We start from the raw sequence: 19512 nt of genomic DNA, 5'->3' as shown, positions 1-19512 counted from the left end.
ATTTTTGGACATTGGCAAGTAGTAAATGTCTGAAAATAGAGTTTTTGGACATTGTCCATTCTCGCTCTTTATTTACAACCTTTGTGTCGTAAGAGTTGGTGGATAACAGTGAGGCATAGTCAGACCATTCTTATGTTGCTTCAGTATATAATTTCAGTTCTAGTTTTTAAAAAGTATAAGTTCAGAGATATGTCCTACATGGACACTTCATGCACTGCTCAACTGAATATCTGCAGTTGAGCAGATATTCAATACAAAGATTGTTTAACCTGAGCTGCACAGAGCAGATTTCCAAGATACACACTTGAATTGATTGGTTTGTCTCAATAATTTCATTGAGATTTAAACCTATAATACACACTGTAATGTTGTAATACCTTGTTTTGCTCTTTCTGTCTGTGCAGCAGCCAAAGTTCAAAGTATAACGGAGCCAATGAACAGAATCAATAGAAAATAGAGTTAGAAAAAAATATATCCTGCTGCAGTTTGTAAAAGTTTTATTTCAGAGCTTTGAAACTATGGCCTATCCTGAATATCTTTAGTCTGTTCTTCTGAGGAAATAAGCCACCCAGAAATTCAAAAGTAAATATTGTGTTCTCATTTCTATACTTTTATTTTCATACTTGATAACAATACTTGCACCGAAGTCCTTTTAGGGCAAACAAAATAGACGAGAAAGAGCAAAAAAAAAAAACAGTGATGAAACTATAAAATACTTTAAAGACAACGGCAGCCCAGTAACAGAATAAAGTTATAAATTTTCACTACAGTCAAATGCAAACTGAAGAGAAATGGGGATTTAAGAGCTCCATGAAATTACTGATTTTGTGAACAGCCCTCATGGGTTGTCCTAGGCTCTAGAGGTTTGGGTTATTGTCCAAATACATGATTGTTGCTGCTTTTTCATTTGGATCTGGAAACCACAAGGAATAATTTCTTGTTTGACCATTTAGGAGCTTAAGACATGTAAAAGGTTCAGGAGATGGAACGCTGTCAGATCAAGAAGAGCCCCATACTAACAACAATTGCCTGAAATTGTTCCTCTATTTGTTTCAGTTTTCTGAGTAATTCTGTTGATGAGGTGTTAAACCTCATAGATATTCCCTCATTTCACATATTAAGAATGCTGATTTAATTTCCAATAACCCCCAAACAATCATGGTGGATGATATGTACTCAGCCAGGGTTTCCTGGACGTCTCGTTCTGTCAAACAGGAGTTTTTCCTCTCCTCAGTCTCCATATTGATACTAGTTAGTAATTGCTGAAAAGTCAAGGATAGAATGTAATTTACTGGATTCCCTTAGATAGAAACTTTTGAAAATGTAATTTATGATTTAATTGAAAAGATTGAGTAAATTGTCTTGAGATATTTGTTGTGATTTGGTGTTGTGTAAATAAACTGAAGTGAAATTTAATGAACTGTTTGTTGTTATTGTCTGAATATGACAAAGCAACATTAGCAGTGAGAACAATTGATTTTTTTATTTTGCTATTTAACTTTGGAATGAAATGCTGTAATGTCCTGATTGGTTCATAAAATCCTGACAGGACCAGAGGTCCAAACCAGGCTTGGCAGACTGAAAGGTCAGTATGTGAGCGTGAAGGGGAAGGAGACAGGCGTCCATGCTTTCCTGGGCGTCCCCTTTGCCAAGCCTCCCCTCGGCCCCACCCTGAGACTGGCCGCACCTCAGCCTGCAGAGGGATGGCAAGGACTGGGGGACGCCACCAAACAACCCAACATGCAGGACACATTAGCTCCGGCTTGAGGAAGTTTATACCTGGAGGTTCTTTTTAGCATTTGCTCACAAAAAATATCTGTTTTGCAGGTGCGTTCAAAGTATGGATGTTGCCAATAAACTCGGTTTGCTGATATGAGAAGTCTCAGAGCTTTCAGAAGACTGTCTGTACCTCAACATTTACAGCTCTGCAAATAAAGCTCCTGATGCCAAGCTCCCTGTAAGAAATGTTGTCTTAAAAATGTGTGTTTATGTATCTTTTCAATCCACACTCATTTCATCAGCTGGTTTTTCAGTCAAAATACTCAGCTGCATAAGTTTTCTAGTCCCATATTCTGTCAAGCAGCGTACGCCATAATGGCCATCAGTAATATCGAACCAGCTGAGATTGATTTGCTCAAAGTTGAAGTACATAATTTCCTTTATGTATTCAATACTTATTTTATCTGTCGTATGGACAGGTCGTACTCAATGACTCTCTGATACACGTCAGAGTGGATTCTGTGAATGTGAGCTGGACAGGCCATCCTGCAGCACAGCATTCACCGACCATGACACTTCCACCTCCATCATTCACTAAGATTACTTTGGGTTTGGTTTATGCTAACCATATTCTCTGTTCTGGTGTGTCCAAATAATTGAATTTACAGACCATTATCCCAAGAATGTCTTCACCTTTGTTTACATTATCTCTCACCAGACCTTAATCTGGCTTTTTTTTTTTTTTTTTTTAGTTAAAATATTACCTAGGTTTTGTAGCCCTCTGAACTTCTAGCTATCTGTTTTTCAGAAGAACTATTTCACAATCTGGATTTGGGTGGGGCTGGTGAAACTGAGATTTAAGGATGAGTGGTTGGCTTGAGTAGGTTTTCACTTCATAAATTAAGTCGTCATTTAAAACTGGAGTTTGTATGTACTTCTTAAAATGTTTTTACAATGTCCTTATCTTGGCCATGATATTTTTCGAGTAATTCTGGTAGACAATTCCCTCCTGGGAATTCTCTTGAATTTCCTTACAGCTTGGCATACTCTGATTTTGCAATTATTTTTACTTTTTGCATTCTTTATGTTGTCGGGTTCTGTTCCAAGTAATTTGTAACTTACAAACCTTTTTGAATAGTCTAAGTTAATTTATATTTTGCTTAAGGGGCTGCAGGGATTTCTATTCTCACAGGGCCAGTTTGGTCCAGACTGCTTGTTGCCCTGAGGGAAATCATCATTTGGAAACAGAATTTTGGATGTATTCGGGTTGTCTTATGAACATTTTGGTTGATCTGAAATATCCAGGTGTGAAAAAAAATCTGTAGGGAGGCAAATATTTTTCGCAGCACTACAACTTTTTAGCAAACACCACTATGGAAACGCGAAGGACACTTACACAGACAAAAGATATGAGAAACAGATTTACATTTTTATTTTTATTACTGAGTGCTTAAGCTGAAAAGCTCCCTGAAGTCTGTGAGCAGTTCAAAAGGTCAAACCTAAAACTTCCAATGAAACCAAGCATATGGTATTATTACAAAGCAACACTTTCCAAAGGCAAATCACTCATATAGCTGGGTTTACAGATCAAAGAATTTCAATAAAAAGTTGACATGAAGTGAAAAAAATGTGACATATCAAGTATGCTTCAGCAGACACCTGTTTTGCAGATGTTAGCAAAACTGCAGTCTGGTTTAAAAAAAAAAAAAAAAAAAAAAGGAAAAAAAAGTGCTGGCCGCTGGTCTTCATGATTTACTGACCTGCCCAGAAAAGTGCACTTGGAGTAGGAAAGCTACTGGGCATCACCATCACATGGCCGTAATGAGACACAGAGAGTTACTTTGAGCTTCGAGTTGCACTTTGAGCCGTTGGTCTGATCAGCGAGTTAGAAATCATTATAGAGGGAATTGGCGGTAAAAGGTTTGCAGCTAATAAAGCCAGGCAAAACACTGTCAGCCATGAAAACACACATTTTAAAGATGGAGACATTTTTACAGAAGCAAAAACAACATTTGGATACTTCAATTTAAACTACTGTATAGATTACCTATTGCATCACAATATATTTTTTCCAGCTTTTATAATAGACTAATATGTTTGGTGGGGTCACATTAAGTGTTGTGTCGCCTATGAAAATGATTCAGTCACCAATTAATCAATAAAAGTTAGCTAATGTAGGTTTGATCAAATGGAAGATAGAGAACGTTTGCCAATTTTCAAATAATTCCTTGCATTTTTCTCCTGAACAAACTTAATGTAACTGTATGTTCTGTTTTTGTACTTGAAATCAAGAGAAGCACCTGAGATGTAATTTCTTAATTTACCTACTGGAAAAAAAACAAAAACAAAAACATGCTGCTTTACACAAACCAAACATGTTTAGATAGTGGTTATGGATGCAGTGCTGTTTAGATCTAAATAAACGCAGCATGCACGTGGAACATGTTCGGCACTGAAGCTGGTATAATACTGTGATATAACGGAATACACTGAACACCTTTATCTGCTTCAAGCACTATCGGGTACAGACATGGTTCTTGAATCACAGGCACATACAGTTTGATCCTCAACGGGTGATATAAGTGGCATCATTGCTCTCCTTTGTCTGCAGGGAATAAATAACATTTTATGTGACCCGTTATCATGCTGCACTAGAATTAGATTAAGGTCATACCAGGCTGAGGTGATAAACAGTGACATGAGAGGCCCTTCAGAGTGCATATGGGAAATATAAGTGGGTTAGGTCAGGGTCAGACACAAGCAGGTAGAGTAGCACAGTAAAGCCCAATTTCAACCATTAAGAGTTAGGGTAAATGATATTGGGACGTTAACGTTCTCAACGGAGGTGATTCATGTGTAAGGGTTATTTTGCTAAAAGCTCGATTCATCAGGATGTCCAAGACTGCATGTTGCGCAGCATAGCCTCAAAGCGCTCCATGCTCGGTGCGTGGGCGTGGGGCAGGTGGTCCGTCAGCCGACTGTACAGGCTGAAAGATTTCAACTCCAGCCAGATGAAACCAAAACGGTCTTCGTCAAAGAGCACGAAGAGCCCCGGCGTGCGCTCTGGACTCGTGAAGCCGTGTCCAGCAATCAGACCTGTTCCATAGAAGCTGAAACACAAACAGAACTCATCAACATTCTGATGGATAGAGATTGTCGCTGGTTTACAGTTATAATAAGCTGTGCATTTTAGCCAAACAAAGAAACTAATCAAAATAACTAAAGGACCAGTATGCAATTTTTATAAGAAAATGTTTAGTTATTTATCTATATTTACGTATTATCATTATGTCGTGACCGTATAGTACTGGACAGCTAATTTGTGAAAAAGAAAAAAAAAATCATGCTCTTCTGCCTTCTATGATCCTGCTGTCTGGTTTCGTCAGAAACAACCAATCAGAGCAAGGAGGAGGGTCTTAGCGCTGTCAATCATCCTCATGCAGCTCCCACCCTCCCATTCCACTATTCACATCCAAATGTGCAGCTGTAAAATATTCCTTACTCCTCCCACTATTCCATAAAACTTTCTGGAATATCCTATCCATTAGAGAAGTAAGGATGAGGACTAAGAATGCGGATTTTGGGTTTATTATTTGAGTTCTCACCATTTCCTGCAGGTGCGAGGGTACACCTCATTGCGAGCCATGACCCCTAAAGGCAAAACAAAGGGCTGAGGCTCAGGAGAAGAGCTACTAGCGCTGGGGCCAGTCTGGCATGCATCTGCACAGGCACCATGGTTGACCTCCGTTGCTTCAGTAGCAGCATCATCTGCTTCCTCCTCTGCATGTCCGACACAAGCAGAGGTGTCGCTGGCTGGCTTTTCCACCTCCCTTTGCACTTTCTCATGTATTCCCAATATAATCCGTGACAGCACATCTATGTTGCGCTGTTGATCCAATTCTGGGAGGTCCACAGGCTGACTCAGGTCAACATCCAGTGTGAGTTGCCCTGCAGGAACGTTTGGGTCTCCCTGAAAGAAGAAAGAGAACAATTTTATTTGTAATTAAGAGCATTGGTTCCACTAAAAGGCAATTTCCAGATACACAATGATTTAAAAAATCCTGATTTTTAAAGCATATTCATAAGAAAGCATAGCTGAGGTATATTTACAAGAACTTTTTTATTTATTTCCAAAGATTTGCTTTTTCTATTCCTCTGACAGTGATTATGGACAAACCTACAGTGAGTTTAGTGGCTCTTGCAGACATCCCATGAAAACTTAGCATGACAATCTCCAAGCCATGACTTCCATATGTGCCTTTGAATAAGCCTGGCCGCAGCAGATCTGAAGGCATCAAAGGAGGCAGGTAGATCCGCCTGTATGTCAAGCAGTTGCTGGAAAAAAAAAAGACAAAAGCCACCAAGTTGCTACTGAAGCCTCATAGAGACAGAATAAATGTGTGCAAGAAAAATCACCATACTCATATTGACTTGTGTAAATGAACTTCATCAGAATGAGCTCCTGCATGTGTTCATGGAAGATCTCTTCCAGTGTGCGACCCCATTCTTCCTCCAACCAAGTCCTAAATTCCTGCATGAACACATAAAGAACATAGAGAACTCTGACTTTCATAAGATTCAACAGAGTACAGAAAAAGAACTTTTAATAACATGTGAAAGTTACCACATTTTGTCAGAGTGCAGTCACACTACCATGTTTTTGTTGGGATTTTTAAGTGATAGATTAACAGAATTGAGCACATAAGTGGAATTTGAAAGAATAATGGTTCAAAGTATTAAAAATCCTTTCAGGAAAAATCTGCAGAGTGGCATGCATTTCTATCCAATTGTCTTTATTGGAAAATCCCTGCATAAAATCCAGAGCAGCAAAATCTCTTAAAGCTGTCCTTCGAGGTATGTCACATAAAATCAAAATGCATTAAAGTTTGTGGATCGTAATTCACAATATGTGTGATATGTGAAAAAGCTTAATAAATGTGGAAATATGTTTCTCAGGGCACAGTAGCTCAGAATATAAAACAAATCATTAAAAGGATGTCGTAGAACCAGTTAGAGTCGTACCTCCTGTCTGCCTCCTGGCATGCGGTGATGATCGGTCTGGTTACATTTTGTGGAAAATTCATCTTTCTTTACTGTCTAAAATAACAGAATATGGAATCTATTAATAAATGATCGACTTGTTTAAGCATCTATCTTCAAATAAGGAGAATTTTGCTTATAAGTACAATATCCTGCATATTCAATAGAGCTTATTTCAAGGGCTTTTTCACCTGTATGTCTCCCTTGTGGGGACCTTTATGTCCATACATACACTCCACGGTGGCTTTTTTGCTTTCCAGCAAGTGAATGCGGAAAAGCGGGCGCCTTCTCATTGGATCTTCCACCCGGGGATCATGAGGAGGCAGATACATCCAGCCAATAATGAATAACCCATCCACCTAGGTGAAATATGACTTTATTTAATCACCCTAATCAAACAAATAGTTTTGCCAGAACACTGAAAGCTAATAAAGTCTCAAATTGTCAATTTATCTTCATGCAAACATATCTTTAAAAAAAAAACAACTGTAATCAGAGTCAAACAGTAACAGAAATACTTACGACGACATTGAGTAATCCACCATAAGGTCCGATGTCAGGCTGCCAAATCCCTAGAATGTGCCTATATGGGTGAAGCACTGGAAAAGAAAAGAACAACAGAGCACTGCAATCAGTTTCAGCAGGGCTGCACTCATAATCACCTGAGAGTTAATGTTGTATGGTTAAAGGTGATAAAAGTGAAGTTAAAACCACTCACTGCATCATGTTGCTCAATAAGAATTAAAACAAGTTATGGTCAATTTATTGCCAGAGACATTTATGTTCACTTTTCATGGTCAAAATCACATTCACTTTGGGATTTTGAAGATGCATTTGCATAGACTGTTATGGAAGCCCATTTTCACATGAAAATGTCATACTTACAAGAATAAAAGTCATAATTACTAGTTCTAAGTGTACTGAGTGGACAGTTTGAAAAACAACCTTTAAAACTTTCAATACCCACTTTTGATCTCCAAACTGTAACTTTAAAATCCACGACTGACTTTTTTATTCTCAAATTTTGACCGTAAAATTTGAAATCATGACATTTAAACTCACAATTACAGTTTTTATTCTCATACTTATTACTTTAAAACATGTAATTATGATTTTAAAACTCATAATTACAACTTTCTGTTTTTTTTATAATCACCCATTTACTCCGAGTTGATGTGAACATTGCTTCACCCTGGTCAGTGAAACTAATGTTTCAGCAGTTTCAAGATACTGGCAGGCTCTTTTCCTGGACTAAATGAACCAAGTCAAGAAAAGGAACCGAGACCAAGTCATTATAATCCATTTTCTGTTAGTCAGTTCAAATCAGGTGGTTGGAACTTGGACACAATTAGGTGTACCAACAGGAGAAATATTCCAAAAACATATCGAAACTGGATTTGGAATAAACAGAAGGAGACTGGAAAGCCAGGTGTGTGCCAGTTCCACTAAGGCTGGCAAAAAGAACGGTTAAACATTAAGCAATTATGCCAGAAGCTTGTTGATGGCTGCAAAAGGTGTGAAGTCCATCTGCAACTTGTTAAGGGATTTTTAAACCAGATAATTGAGGGTGTACATATATTGGAGCCTGCATGCATACATAAATTTGGCCATGTGTGGATTAGAGAAAAACCTAAATAAATCCCACTTCATGCACGCTTTAGTTTTAATTGAATTTTTTTTGTGTGTTGCATTGCAACATAGAAATTTTTTTGGAAATAAATCATTAAGAGCCCCAAATCAATGAGCAAGCTTCAGAGCAGAACTCTATGTTCCAGACAGTTGAGTTTCAAAACAGCACATGTGGCACACCAACTTAGCTGCCTTCTCTTTTTGCAGCAAACAGGCAGTTCAGTAAACAACAAATGAACTATTATCATAGGAAGTACAGCTTCAATTGCTTTGCTTCAAAGTCGTGTCATTACGAAGACCCAAACACACAATCCGTCATGATGCAACAGCCCACATACAGTGTGTGTACACGTCTTTATAGTCCATGTGCTCGTAGTCAGGTAGGAGCTTCATAAAGCGCCCAGACTTCACCCGTGGGATGACACCTGCACAGGCACAACACAGGTATGTGTAGAACAGCAACAGAACCAAAGCGGGTTCAGTCCAGAATTAGACTACTGAGGGAAAACAGCTCATTTTAGGAGCAAACAGTTGACGTTAAAGGAAAAAAAAAAAAGGCAAATATACTTAGAATTTCTACCAGTGCACAAATGAGGAACAGACTGATGGAGAAAAACAGGAGTTTATGAAAAAGTAAGGCTTCCTCCTTTGATTCTGTCTGAACAGTTACTGTACATAAGGAGAAGGAAAGAGATGCCCGAGAAGACATAAAATAGTGATGGATTTAGTACTTCAGTAAGTTTCAATGAGAAAACTGTGAAACTGACGTTTAACGTAGAGATCTTGGCTAGATACTCCAGTCACTTCCATCTTTCGCAGGTCTTCCCTCATGCCAAACTCTGAAACAAAAACAGTGTATTACATTTAGTGCTACACAAAGTAAACTTTTTGTCAAAATTAACATAAAACATGGACATTAACACACAGTCTGAATTTCAAGAGCTGCGTTTACAGATCTGCATATAATTTGTGTTTTGAATAGTTTTCCTAAGAAGTCTAAATAAAGTCCAAATTATGTCCCAACTATAAAATGAGTCATTTCTTTGCCATAAGCTCACTGAGTGGCGTGTACAGCATGATTCTTCCTGGCTCTAAATGGTTGTTTTTGACCAGCAGTGGTGCATTTTTGCAGACCACAACAGTAGCAGTGGAAGGAGGTAAATTTGCTTGATTTTTTCGTAGCTGACATGGTGACAGTTTAAACAAATATGGAAGACATTTCTTTGTAAAAGTTATATTCTGCAGCTTTAATAATAAAGCAGCAAACAGGCAGTTCAGTAAACAACAAATGAACTATTATCATAGGAAGTTCAGCTTCAATTGCTTTACATATTATTGTTTAGTTTTTCCATGATAGTAAAAAGGCAAAAGTGGGGGTATTTTTCTCTTTTGCCACTACAGGTGCCATATAATCTTCAGGATTTTATCCTTCACCTGAAGAAGAAAAAAAATTAAGGAAGCCAACCAAGACATAGCTATTTACATAATATTAATCTACCTCTCATCATACTGCTTTCTGGTTTTCTTTAAAGTTTGATGTGCAAATTCCAGTTTTGACCAATTTGTTTGACCCTAAAAAGTGTTTAAAACTCAAAAGGTACTCCATTGAGGCATGTCAAACTTTGGAATTTTTAAGAGATGCAACTAAAGGTAAAGTTCCTGCAGACTAAAGTAGGCTAAAATGGACTATTACCATTACCAGACAAAAAGCTGCCAGTGTTCAAAAATGTAACTGCATACTTCAACATTTTAGACATGACAAAACAAACATAAAAAACAGTGTAACTTTTTAAATTGATTTCACTAGTGGTGCACCGATAAATTGGCCTCACTGTCCTTAATTTTGGGAGATTAGTGATCCGTCAATACTTACCTGTGAAGCCAATCTTACTCAGTGATCTCATCTACCTAGGAAAATGTCTAAAAATCAACCACTGTCCTCTTTCTTTCTGCTGTGAGAGAGTTTTGATGTCACGTATGCCAATTTGCAGTCAACAATAGTCTCTTCGCTGTTGCCAACTCAGTGACTTTCTTGCTATTCTTGGCAACATTTCAGACAAAACAAAACAGCAACAACCACATAGGAATCAACAAGTCAGGCTTTTTAAAGACTTGTAATCAGCAATCAGCTAGAAAACTGCAATCGGTGCACCACTAGGTTTCTTTTAACTTGATTGCTACTCTCCAATCCTGAGAGAAGATTAATCCTGCTTGTTGTGGAATAATATTTCTGCTATGCTTTGGGCAGCTTGCCTCTAAGTGCTGGTGCTTTAATACCCCCCACTGCATTGCAAGTAAAGTTTGATTTTATTTTTAGTAATTTCCTGGCATAGTCCCCTGGCAAAAAGACTAATCATGCATCTCTAAAGTTAAACAAGGCTGAAGAATGAATAGAAAGTCTTTTGATAAAGACTTTCATAACAACATGAGGGATGGGTCTGTGCATGTTTTGATAATTGGATGCTCTCATCAGAACCTACCACAGGAAAATCTGAAATAATTAGATTTTCCTTTTAGAATCTAAAATGTTAAATTAAATACAGGTCATTTTTGTGGTTAAAACAGATTAGCAAAAAGTTAAATATGGACATTTCTTTCTTTACTTAATATTTTATTTAAAATATTTAAAACATACCACTGTCTTGCAAAAACCAATTCTGCAGTCATTTCGTAATGTCTCTCTCCATAAGTGGTAGGATGAAGATTATCAAAGCAAAGTATGTTTTCCAAAAATTATCCTTGTCAGAGCTCATAACAATGTAAATGCATGTTCCTTTTAGATGTTCTTGCTCATCTGTGTTTGTGCAACACACTCAAGGCTTACACAAGAATGGAGTCAAACTAACAGAGTGAAATGTTGGTGGAAGAAAGTGCTTTTAGAAGGGAAAGTGAATGAACAAACTGGGACTGTAGCTGTAGAAGGCACTGCTTCTACTGTGCACATAAAATGTGTTGTGCAACATGTTTACTTATGCAAAAAGCAAATATAAAATAAGATTATGGTGATTGTTTTTCTTTTTGTAAAAATTAGGGTGTGAAACATATTGAAATTGCATCGAAAGAGCGGTGTTGCTCTAACCCGGTGATTTCAGTTTTGTGTCATTTTATTATGAAAATGAAAAATTACTGAAAAGTTGATCAGTTAAGTTTGAGCGCCACTTGTTTTTCACAACACTGAGATTCAGCAAACTGGAAATCAGCACATTTAATTTGGGTGACTTTACTGAGTTTAATTTGATAAGAAAAGCACTTAACTCTTAATCTGTATTACTTAAAATACACATATAGATTTTAAAGTCAGTATCTTTCCCACAAATTGTTCACGCACCACCGATTAACATTACATCAACAGCTTCCCAACGTGTTTATTGTTGGTGTCTGTGGCATGTGGTTCCTAAGCAAACAGTCTTAAGTTATTACGTGTATGCTAAAAAGGATCAGGCCCGCATCAGCTAAGTCTTATCAACTGCAGAGAATAGCTGGCAGGTGCCAGTAAAGCAGCAGGCTATTATGGCAGTTAGATAATAATGTTGTCACTGTACTCTACTTGATATTCTCTGGGGGTTTTTTTCCCATGGCAGCATATTTTTGTGGCAAGCTGTAGCTGACAGGATTCATAAAGAAATTATTCAGTCAGTGAATGTTTCAGTGGACTGTGTTGGTAGTTTTCAGGTCTGATCATCATCATCGTCATTACCTTCCGCGCACCGTCTTCTCCATATGGTTTCCGTGTTGAGAATTTGTCTGAATTTTTTGCATACGAGTGCGACATTTGGTAACACTGTTCCAGGAAGCAGAGAGAATATTTCCACTAAGAGCTCCGGAGGTAATTCCATTAATGACTCTGGGTGTGGAGGTCCAGTGTTTGAGGCTCCTCTGTTGGTGTTATGACCGCTTCCATATTCACAAGCGTCACTTGGCTCTGCAATGGCTGCGGCCGAGGCGGCGGCGGCGGCGACGCGCCCGGGGCCTCCACGGCTACCTGCGTCGCTTCTCCGCTGGCCTACGATCCTCTCCTCTTCTTCCTCGTCCATGTCAGAATCGCTCCCTTGGTCCTGCTGGTCGTTCCTCTGTCGTCTCCGGCACCTTCGGGACTGTCCGACTCCGCAAAGCCTGGCACAAACAGCCATCCGTAGTCAACAAACGGCTAAAATTACATCACTACAACACATCAAACTGCAGTCATGTTCTTTAGTCCTCGCGAGCATAGGGAGAGACATGAGCTGACGTCACACTGCTCGCTTGAGGATCGAGCTATGGCAAGGCATTTTGTCATATGATAGTCACGTTGACTCTTCAAAACAAACTATTCCCAGCGCCTTCCAGAAGTATTCATATCCATAAAAACCTTTTTAGACATTTCCTCTATCCAACCACAAACTTGAATGTATTTTGTTAGAATTTCATGTTAGAAACATTAGCCGGTAAAAACTTCAGAAGGGATAAATACGTACATATCACGTATATGAATAGCTCATTTCTTCATGACGGTTGTGGAAGTTAAAAAGTGTGAATTAGAGGTAAAATTTTTTTAAAAAAAATCTGCCTAAATACAATAACCCCAAAGAACAAGAAAAGAGCAATAACTCAACAAACCACGGAAAAAACAAACAAACTACAAAATCACAAAGATTCAGTACACTAGTGCAAACGTGTTGAATTATTCTTTCCAGAGGTGTCAAAAGTATTCACAAAAGGCCTTTATCGACCCCCCACTGATGGATGACCTTAATGAACCTTCCACGGGGCTCAGCAGTCTTCCTCAAGAAGTATTGCAGGTATTTTGCTGTTATTTAAATGATATTTAAAAGTATGAATTTTTGAAAAGTGATGATTTCATTCTGAGTTCTTAAAGGGTTTAACCTTAAACCTGCACCCGTCCTGTTGTCTTTCTGTCCTCTTGTCTGTCAGGATCCTCTGTTGGATGACCTCAGTGACCCTACAATTGAACTCAGCAGGTTTTCTGGGGGAAACCCTGGAAGTGTTCCTGGGCGAGCACATAAGGAAGACGCTTCCTGATTCAGTTCTCTGTTTTGACTTGAAACTTTCAGTCTTCCTCAAGAAATGTTGCAGGCATTTAAGCAATATTTACCAGCATAAATTTTCGAAAGGGTATGACCTCCATCCTGTCGTCCTTCAAGAATCCTCTTGAATCATCTTGTTTTCACCTCTGATTTCACCCTTCATCGACAGTCAGAAAAGCCCTGCATCACCTTCCCAACCACTGACGGAAAAAGCCTTATATCCCCCTTGAGTTAATCTTTTTTCTCATTTGGCCAAAAACTGGATGGTATTTGGTTTTGGGTCTCAACTAACCCTTTTCATTTTTGAAGAACAGTTTTGTTTGGAGACTTTGTAATTCATTTCATTTCATTGTTTATATTAGATATCTAAAATGTCTTCCAGTTTCAGTGTTTGTTAGAATTTAGTATTTATTGATCTTTATTGTTCTTGCATTATAGTGTTATCATGGTTATGGTGTTGATTAAGAAAAGACTTAAAATAGTTCAGGCTATCCTGATCTATCTCTTAAGTAATACTGCTGTACAGTAGGTTAAGGTCACAACAAATCGATCACTTTTTCCCAATTTCTTTTTCTACTGCAATATTTATTTCAACTGCAAACTTTTTGTTTTCTCAGTTATTTTCTCTTCATAAAAGCTACTCCTGGTCTGGCGTTCTGATTGGCTGTGGTTCCTCAGCTGCACACACTGTTATTTTTGAATTAAGATGCATGTTGGTGCACCTCTGACTTGACATATTTTAACCCAAACCCACAGTGGGCTCTGATGGGTGACCCCAGCAGTGCTACCTCCAGGCTCTGCAGGTGTTTTGGAGAAAACCCTGGAAGAGTTCCCAGATGACTCTTGGAACCTTCTTAGCAGTCTAACTCAAGAAATACTGCAAATATTTTGCTGTTATTTGAGTGATGTTTACATGTGTGAGTTTTTGAAAAGTTGTTGTCTCATTTTGAGACATTAAAGGGTTAGACCTGAAACCTGCACCCGTCCTGTTGTCATCGCCCTCCCATCTTGTTATCCTTCAGGAATCCTCCTGGATCATCTTGTTTCCGTCTCTGATTTCGCCTCTGCAGCTTCAGGACTAAAAACACACTGAGCCCGTCTGCATAAATCTAATGAGTAAATGTGTAACGTATCTGTGTGTATTGACAGGAGGTCAGAACAGTGTGTGTTTTTGGATCTAAGTAGAAGTTCTCCTCAGCTTACTCAATAAATATTTGTAAATGTGGAGGAGCTGGTTGACCTGGGACCTCTAGAAACTTTTGTTAATACCTTTAAAATGATTCACTAACAAACTTTTGCTGTACTAATGTTTGACACTATTGTAATTTTGTTCTCTCAGCTTTCAGAAGCAGGTTGGGACAGAAATGTCTTCTATAAATCATACAGTCTCCAATTATTAATTATTGCCGCTAACGAGCTCATGGTTTTAACAATGAAATGTGTTCAATTTATGGTTTCAGAAGAGAGTCCCTACTGCTTTGTTCATCAATCACAGGATGTAGATCATAGTGGGTGAGGTGGGGACAGACAAGACAGAAAACGGCGATCTGAGAGACTTTCTCTGGTCTTAGTGAAAATAGAAACTGTTGGGAAGATTTAGAGGATAGAGCAGGTGGTTACGCAGAGAAAGTTGTGGGTTCAAATCCCTCTAGAAGCCTTTAGAGTGGTGATGCCTTGGTTTGGTACTCTGGTTTTCTCCTGCAGTCCAGAATGTAAATGTTTCCCCAGATTTGGTTTGGCCACAATTTAAGAGCCAGAGAAACGCTGAATACTGGCAGCTGATTGGCAGTCGTGCTCTGAGGCCTCAGCTGTTGCGTCACAGCCGAATGGATTTGGTCGGCCTCGGAAGACTGAGCAGCTCTCCCAGAACCTCCTGTCTGATCTGAGCCATGCCGGCACTCTGCTCAATTAGTGTTTAATTCGCAGAAATGTGGAATAAGAAGCTGCCTGTTAAGAAAAGGTCACCTCCCTCTGCTGAGAGAGAAATAAAACACTATTACTGAAAGAGACACGTCTCTGTGGAGTCAGGCACTGCACCTTTAAAGCAGAGCAGAAACATCTGAGTGAGTTTTTATCTTCAGCCAGATGATGAAAAGGAGCTGAACATCTTTACCTCATCTGGAAACGTCTGAGAAACTGAAACTAAGTTCAACCTTTCACTTTGCAGGGCTTTAAATTGCAGCTTATTTTCTCTTTTACTTGTGGGAACACCAAGGGGGAATGGGACAATGAGGAGATACTTTGATCTTTGCCCAGTTTGCTTTAGACAGAAACTGAAGCTGGAAAAACAAACAACAACCACAAAGTTTATCATTAAAAACCTCCAGATAAATTTCTTAAATAGAAACAGGAGGAAACAATTTAATTCAGTTTATCTGTTTTGCGCTAATGTAATAATATATATATATATAACAAATATCACTTGATTATGGCCATAGGAAATTGTTAATTCTTTAACAGGAAGGAACTATAATAAAACGGGTAATATGTTTTAATGAGTTTTATGTAAGGTGTATTAATAATATGTTCATTACAAAAACATCCTAAACTGTTGAGGCCCCCAAATCTTGCGGCCCTGGGCTACTGCCTTAAAAACCCCTTTCATAAAATCCAGCCCTGTCAACAGTAAACATTCATACTTTATCCACAGATTTGTTTTTTCAGGACAATAACAAACACCTTATTTAAATGCAAGCACCTTTTTTTGCTACTATTAATTGACAGTCAGACTGCCCGAGGGCTGCTGTAGCTAAATACAAGCAAGATACAATCCCGTATTTTGCCATCATTAGTGAGTGAATGTGCCCTTTGAGATTTCAATTGATATATGATATATAAAGGACATTATAAATAAAACTAATTCTAAAAATAGTTTAAAAGTTGTTAATGGTGAATGTAGGACCTACTAGGTCTTATTCTTCCTGTCTTGAAATGAATCTGATTTTCGTCTGTGAAGGCTGCCAAACGTAATGTACAAAACCTAACACTGAAAAAAAAACAAAAAACAAAACACTCGAGCCAGCCAGGAGTCGAACCTAGAATCTTCTGATCCGTAGTCAGACGCGTTATCCATTGCGCCACTGGCCCGGAACGAACGAATTATCAACAACTATTCACTTCGAAAGATGACGTGTCCACACAGATTCTCTATATCAGAAATTATTTCCTTACATTATCGGCGAAAGTTCAACGAACCGACACTTGTAAATACAATGGGTATTCTTAATTCATCTTAATATTGTAAGTTCTGGGTCAAACACACCGACGTTTAAAGTCAGCTGTAATTTCGTTTTCCCCAGACAGTGCTTGTTCTAGCAGCACATGGTAAATTTGTGCATTTGCAAATTCGTCCATTTCATACTCACGCATTGCCATTTTGTTCATTTCTACTTGAATTTCTAGTTATCAAACAAAAAATTTCATTCCCACTAAACTAAGTCATCGCGTGCTAACGAACTGCGTTGTCGGTAACAAATTTAATTAATGACGATAGTGGTCGTTAAAAAGCTCCATTCTCAATTTTATTTAGTTCTATTGTATCTGAGAGCTGTTATATCATGCCCATAAATGTCATGAGGCAAGGGTCAGAAAATGACCCCTGATCAGAACTTCATGACCGCCTGCTGGTCAAAATCAAATAAGATTTCGTTACAGTGTACTATAAGCAGAGTATTGAAAAATATACTAAATATTTTTCCTCGTTCAGAACGACTGCCACCACATAGCTAAGTAAATTATCTAAGCTTTTATTTTCTTATTTAAGAAAATTTAGGTCATATATTGCTAAATAGTACAACTTTTACAACCCTTAGCATTAGGGGGTGGAGAACGTTCAGTAGGGTGAAAAAAAACTAAACACAACCACCCGGAATTATAGAACGATTTTTGAAAAGCATGAAGAACACTTTAAGCAAACATCTTATGTGGTGACATAAATAAAACAAAGGCATGCAGTTGATATTTGTTGACATTATTAATCGATCAACATTCTAAACAGCATTAAATAGTCTCCACAATTAGATGGTCGCTAACCTTCCTCTCGATCGAGCGGCTGTGAATGTTTAGTGCGGCCCCTGCAGATTACTGAGCAGAGTGAAGCAGCAGCCAGGTTGAGGTGCAGGCTCCCATCTCTCGCGAGGAACGACGCCGTTATCGGAATCTCTACAAACAACACGAGAATTCGTCATTCACACGGTAATATAACCCAATCTTACACGGTGCATGTCGCTGTGTGAGAGCTAGGGTCGAAGATGCAGAGTTAAAATGTCATTTGTTTGCTGTTTTTAACTTTATGTGATTCTTGCGTTACAGTCCAGCGGCCTTTAGGCCCCATAGCATCCTAACTACTAAGCTAGCCTTAATAGCGTTTGGTTTCATTCCTTAGCTTTGCTGTTAGCAAGGCGGCTCACAAATAGGATTGTGGCGCTCTTGCTAACATTAGCCGCTAGCTCCGGGTCTAGTTTTGGCTTTGATCGGGAATGCATTTATTGAAACATTGGCAAATTTACCATCGTTACAACATTAGCAATGCACGAGTAGTGCATGTTTATTTTCCGCCCATACTCGTGTTGGTTGTAGAGTACCCGCACACTCTGTTAGCCCCAAATCTTAACTGTGGAGATCTATTTTAAAATAAGGGTTTGTCAAAAGACCTGATTCTATTTACTGATAGTAAGAGCTGAATTTGTTGATTATACAATGCAAGGCTGATCCAGTCCGGACTGTTGGCAAAAATAACCCAATAAGTCTAGCACGAAAAGTCCAGCACGGTTATTGATGTCAATGTGCTCATATGTGTTAATTTTGTTGTCATTTAAACATGATAGCAAGAAAAATCATACCTTTACAATATACTTAATACCTTTTATTACTCCACAATTAAGAATTTTTTTTTCATGCATAAATAATGTTAGTGGTGATTTTTTTTTCTTGCAGGGGTTTTCTGTAAAGTTTTCATATGTAGTTTGATATACTTGGACTTTTTATGACCAATGTTTATATTATGTGATGTACGTTTTATTATTTAGTTCAATAAACATTTCCCACCCCATCCGTTATATGTATTTTTTAAAACGAAAAAGCTGCAGCTTGGGCCTTTTCTGTAGTTTTCAGAACTGACTGATATAGCTAACTGCAAGTTAGATATGGATCCAGGAACATAATTTATCAGGGACTCAATATTTTATAATTTTTTTACTGCAGGATGTGCTGCATTCCATTCATAGGTATCAAGCCACTCATCAACCACAGCATCATGACCACTGTCATTTTGTCAAGTTCTGACTCAACACCTTGAAGAAATGTTTGTCATTTGACTCATGGTTTTACTGCTTATAAAATATTTCCAAATATCTGCAAACCACAAGCTGTAACCATCTATCGTTGCTTTATAGCGTGGTTCATAGTTGAACCACTCTATGCACACAGACACGGCAACACAGCCTTGTTATGTGATTTAAATTTTTTTTTTAAATCAATTATGACTTAGATTTTTGTTTAATGCAAAAGATCTGTGTTGAATTGTTCAGGCGCATGTGTTAAACAAAGCCAGAATTTTTCTGAAACAACTGAAAACTGCTTTGAAATACATCATATACGCATGTATGTTATGCAGATATGTTGAATGTGTGTATCATGATATGTTCTCTTTTTATCTGGTTCATTCACATGAGTAAATCAAACAAATTCATGTTTAATTTTTACTATTCATATAAATTACTTTTTAAATTTATTCCAGAGTTTATATCTGATATAGCATTCTTATTTAAAAAACTTTTTTGAAATAACAATCGTCTATTACTGACCAACAATTGTCACACGTGGTGTCCACTCCACAATTACTCCACACGCTGCCCCAAACATTGTCAATATGTTTTAAGTGCTTTCAAAAGACTTAATTACAACTTCATTGCTCCTCATACCACTTAAGTCTTGCCTTGACGCAGTCAAAAACTTTAGTGTATTTTTATAGAATTTCTTTGATAAATCTCCACAAAGTAGAGCATGAAATAATTCATAGTTTGTTAAAGTTTGTAAATAAAATTCTGAAAAGTATGGTGTGTGATTGTTTCTTTAGAGAATAGCTTCATTGTCATTTTTA

The 19512-nt window shown here is 38.0% G+C and overlaps 2 protein-coding genes and 1 non-coding gene across 5 annotated transcripts in view; 1 reads left to right on the top strand and 2 right to left on the bottom strand.

Moving 5' to 3' along the window:
- Window positions 1-3127: 3127 nt before the first annotated feature.
- fbxo31 (F-box protein 31) lies at window positions 3128-17533 on the bottom strand. Of its 3 annotated transcripts, none has more exons than XM_055037979.1 (11): window positions 17445-17533; window positions 12086-12501; window positions 9156-9227; window positions 8727-8813; window positions 7282-7358; window positions 6951-7118; window positions 6742-6816; window positions 6141-6250; window positions 5901-6054; window positions 5325-5689; window positions 3128-4829 (listed from the first exon to the last, which is right to left on the bottom strand). In XM_055037979.1, the coding sequence occupies exons 2-11, from the start codon at window positions 12420-12422 to the stop codon at window positions 4607-4609; spliced, it is 1668 nt and encodes a 555-aa protein (XP_054893954.1). In that variant the 5' UTR covers window positions 12423-12501; window positions 17445-17533; the 3' UTR covers window positions 3128-4606. The 3 variants fall into 3 exon arrangements, with proteins under 3 accessions (XP_054893954.1, XP_054893942.1, XP_054893945.1); XM_055037967.1 differs by lacking the exon at window positions 17445-17533 and adding an exon at window positions 16448-16513; XM_055037970.1 differs by lacking the exons at window positions 8727-8813; window positions 17445-17533 and having other exon boundaries at window positions 12086-12667.
- Window positions 16427-16499, bottom strand: trnar-acg (transfer RNA arginine (anticodon ACG)). The gene has a single exon. It is a non-coding gene; the product is annotated as a tRNA-Arg (tRNA).
- banp (BTG3 associated nuclear protein) overlaps window positions 17516-19512 on the top strand; it is a 39120-nt gene continuing 37123 nt past the window's right edge. Inside the window, exon 1 of the mRNA XM_055037994.1 lies at window positions 17516-17606. The gene's annotated coding sequence lies outside the window, so the exon portion shown is untranslated. The remainder of the gene's footprint in view (window positions 17607-19512) is intronic.

Source organism: Poeciliopsis prolifica, unplaced genomic scaffold (genome assembly GCF_027474105.1).
Source record: "Poeciliopsis prolifica strain line A6 unplaced genomic scaffold, Auburn_PproV2 SCAFFOLD001, whole genome shotgun sequence".
Taxonomy (NCBI): Eukaryota; Metazoa; Chordata; class Actinopteri; order Cyprinodontiformes; family Poeciliidae; genus Poeciliopsis; species Poeciliopsis prolifica.
Note: the sequence above shows the minus strand (reverse complement) of the source record. Positions and strands in the feature narration are given on the sequence as shown.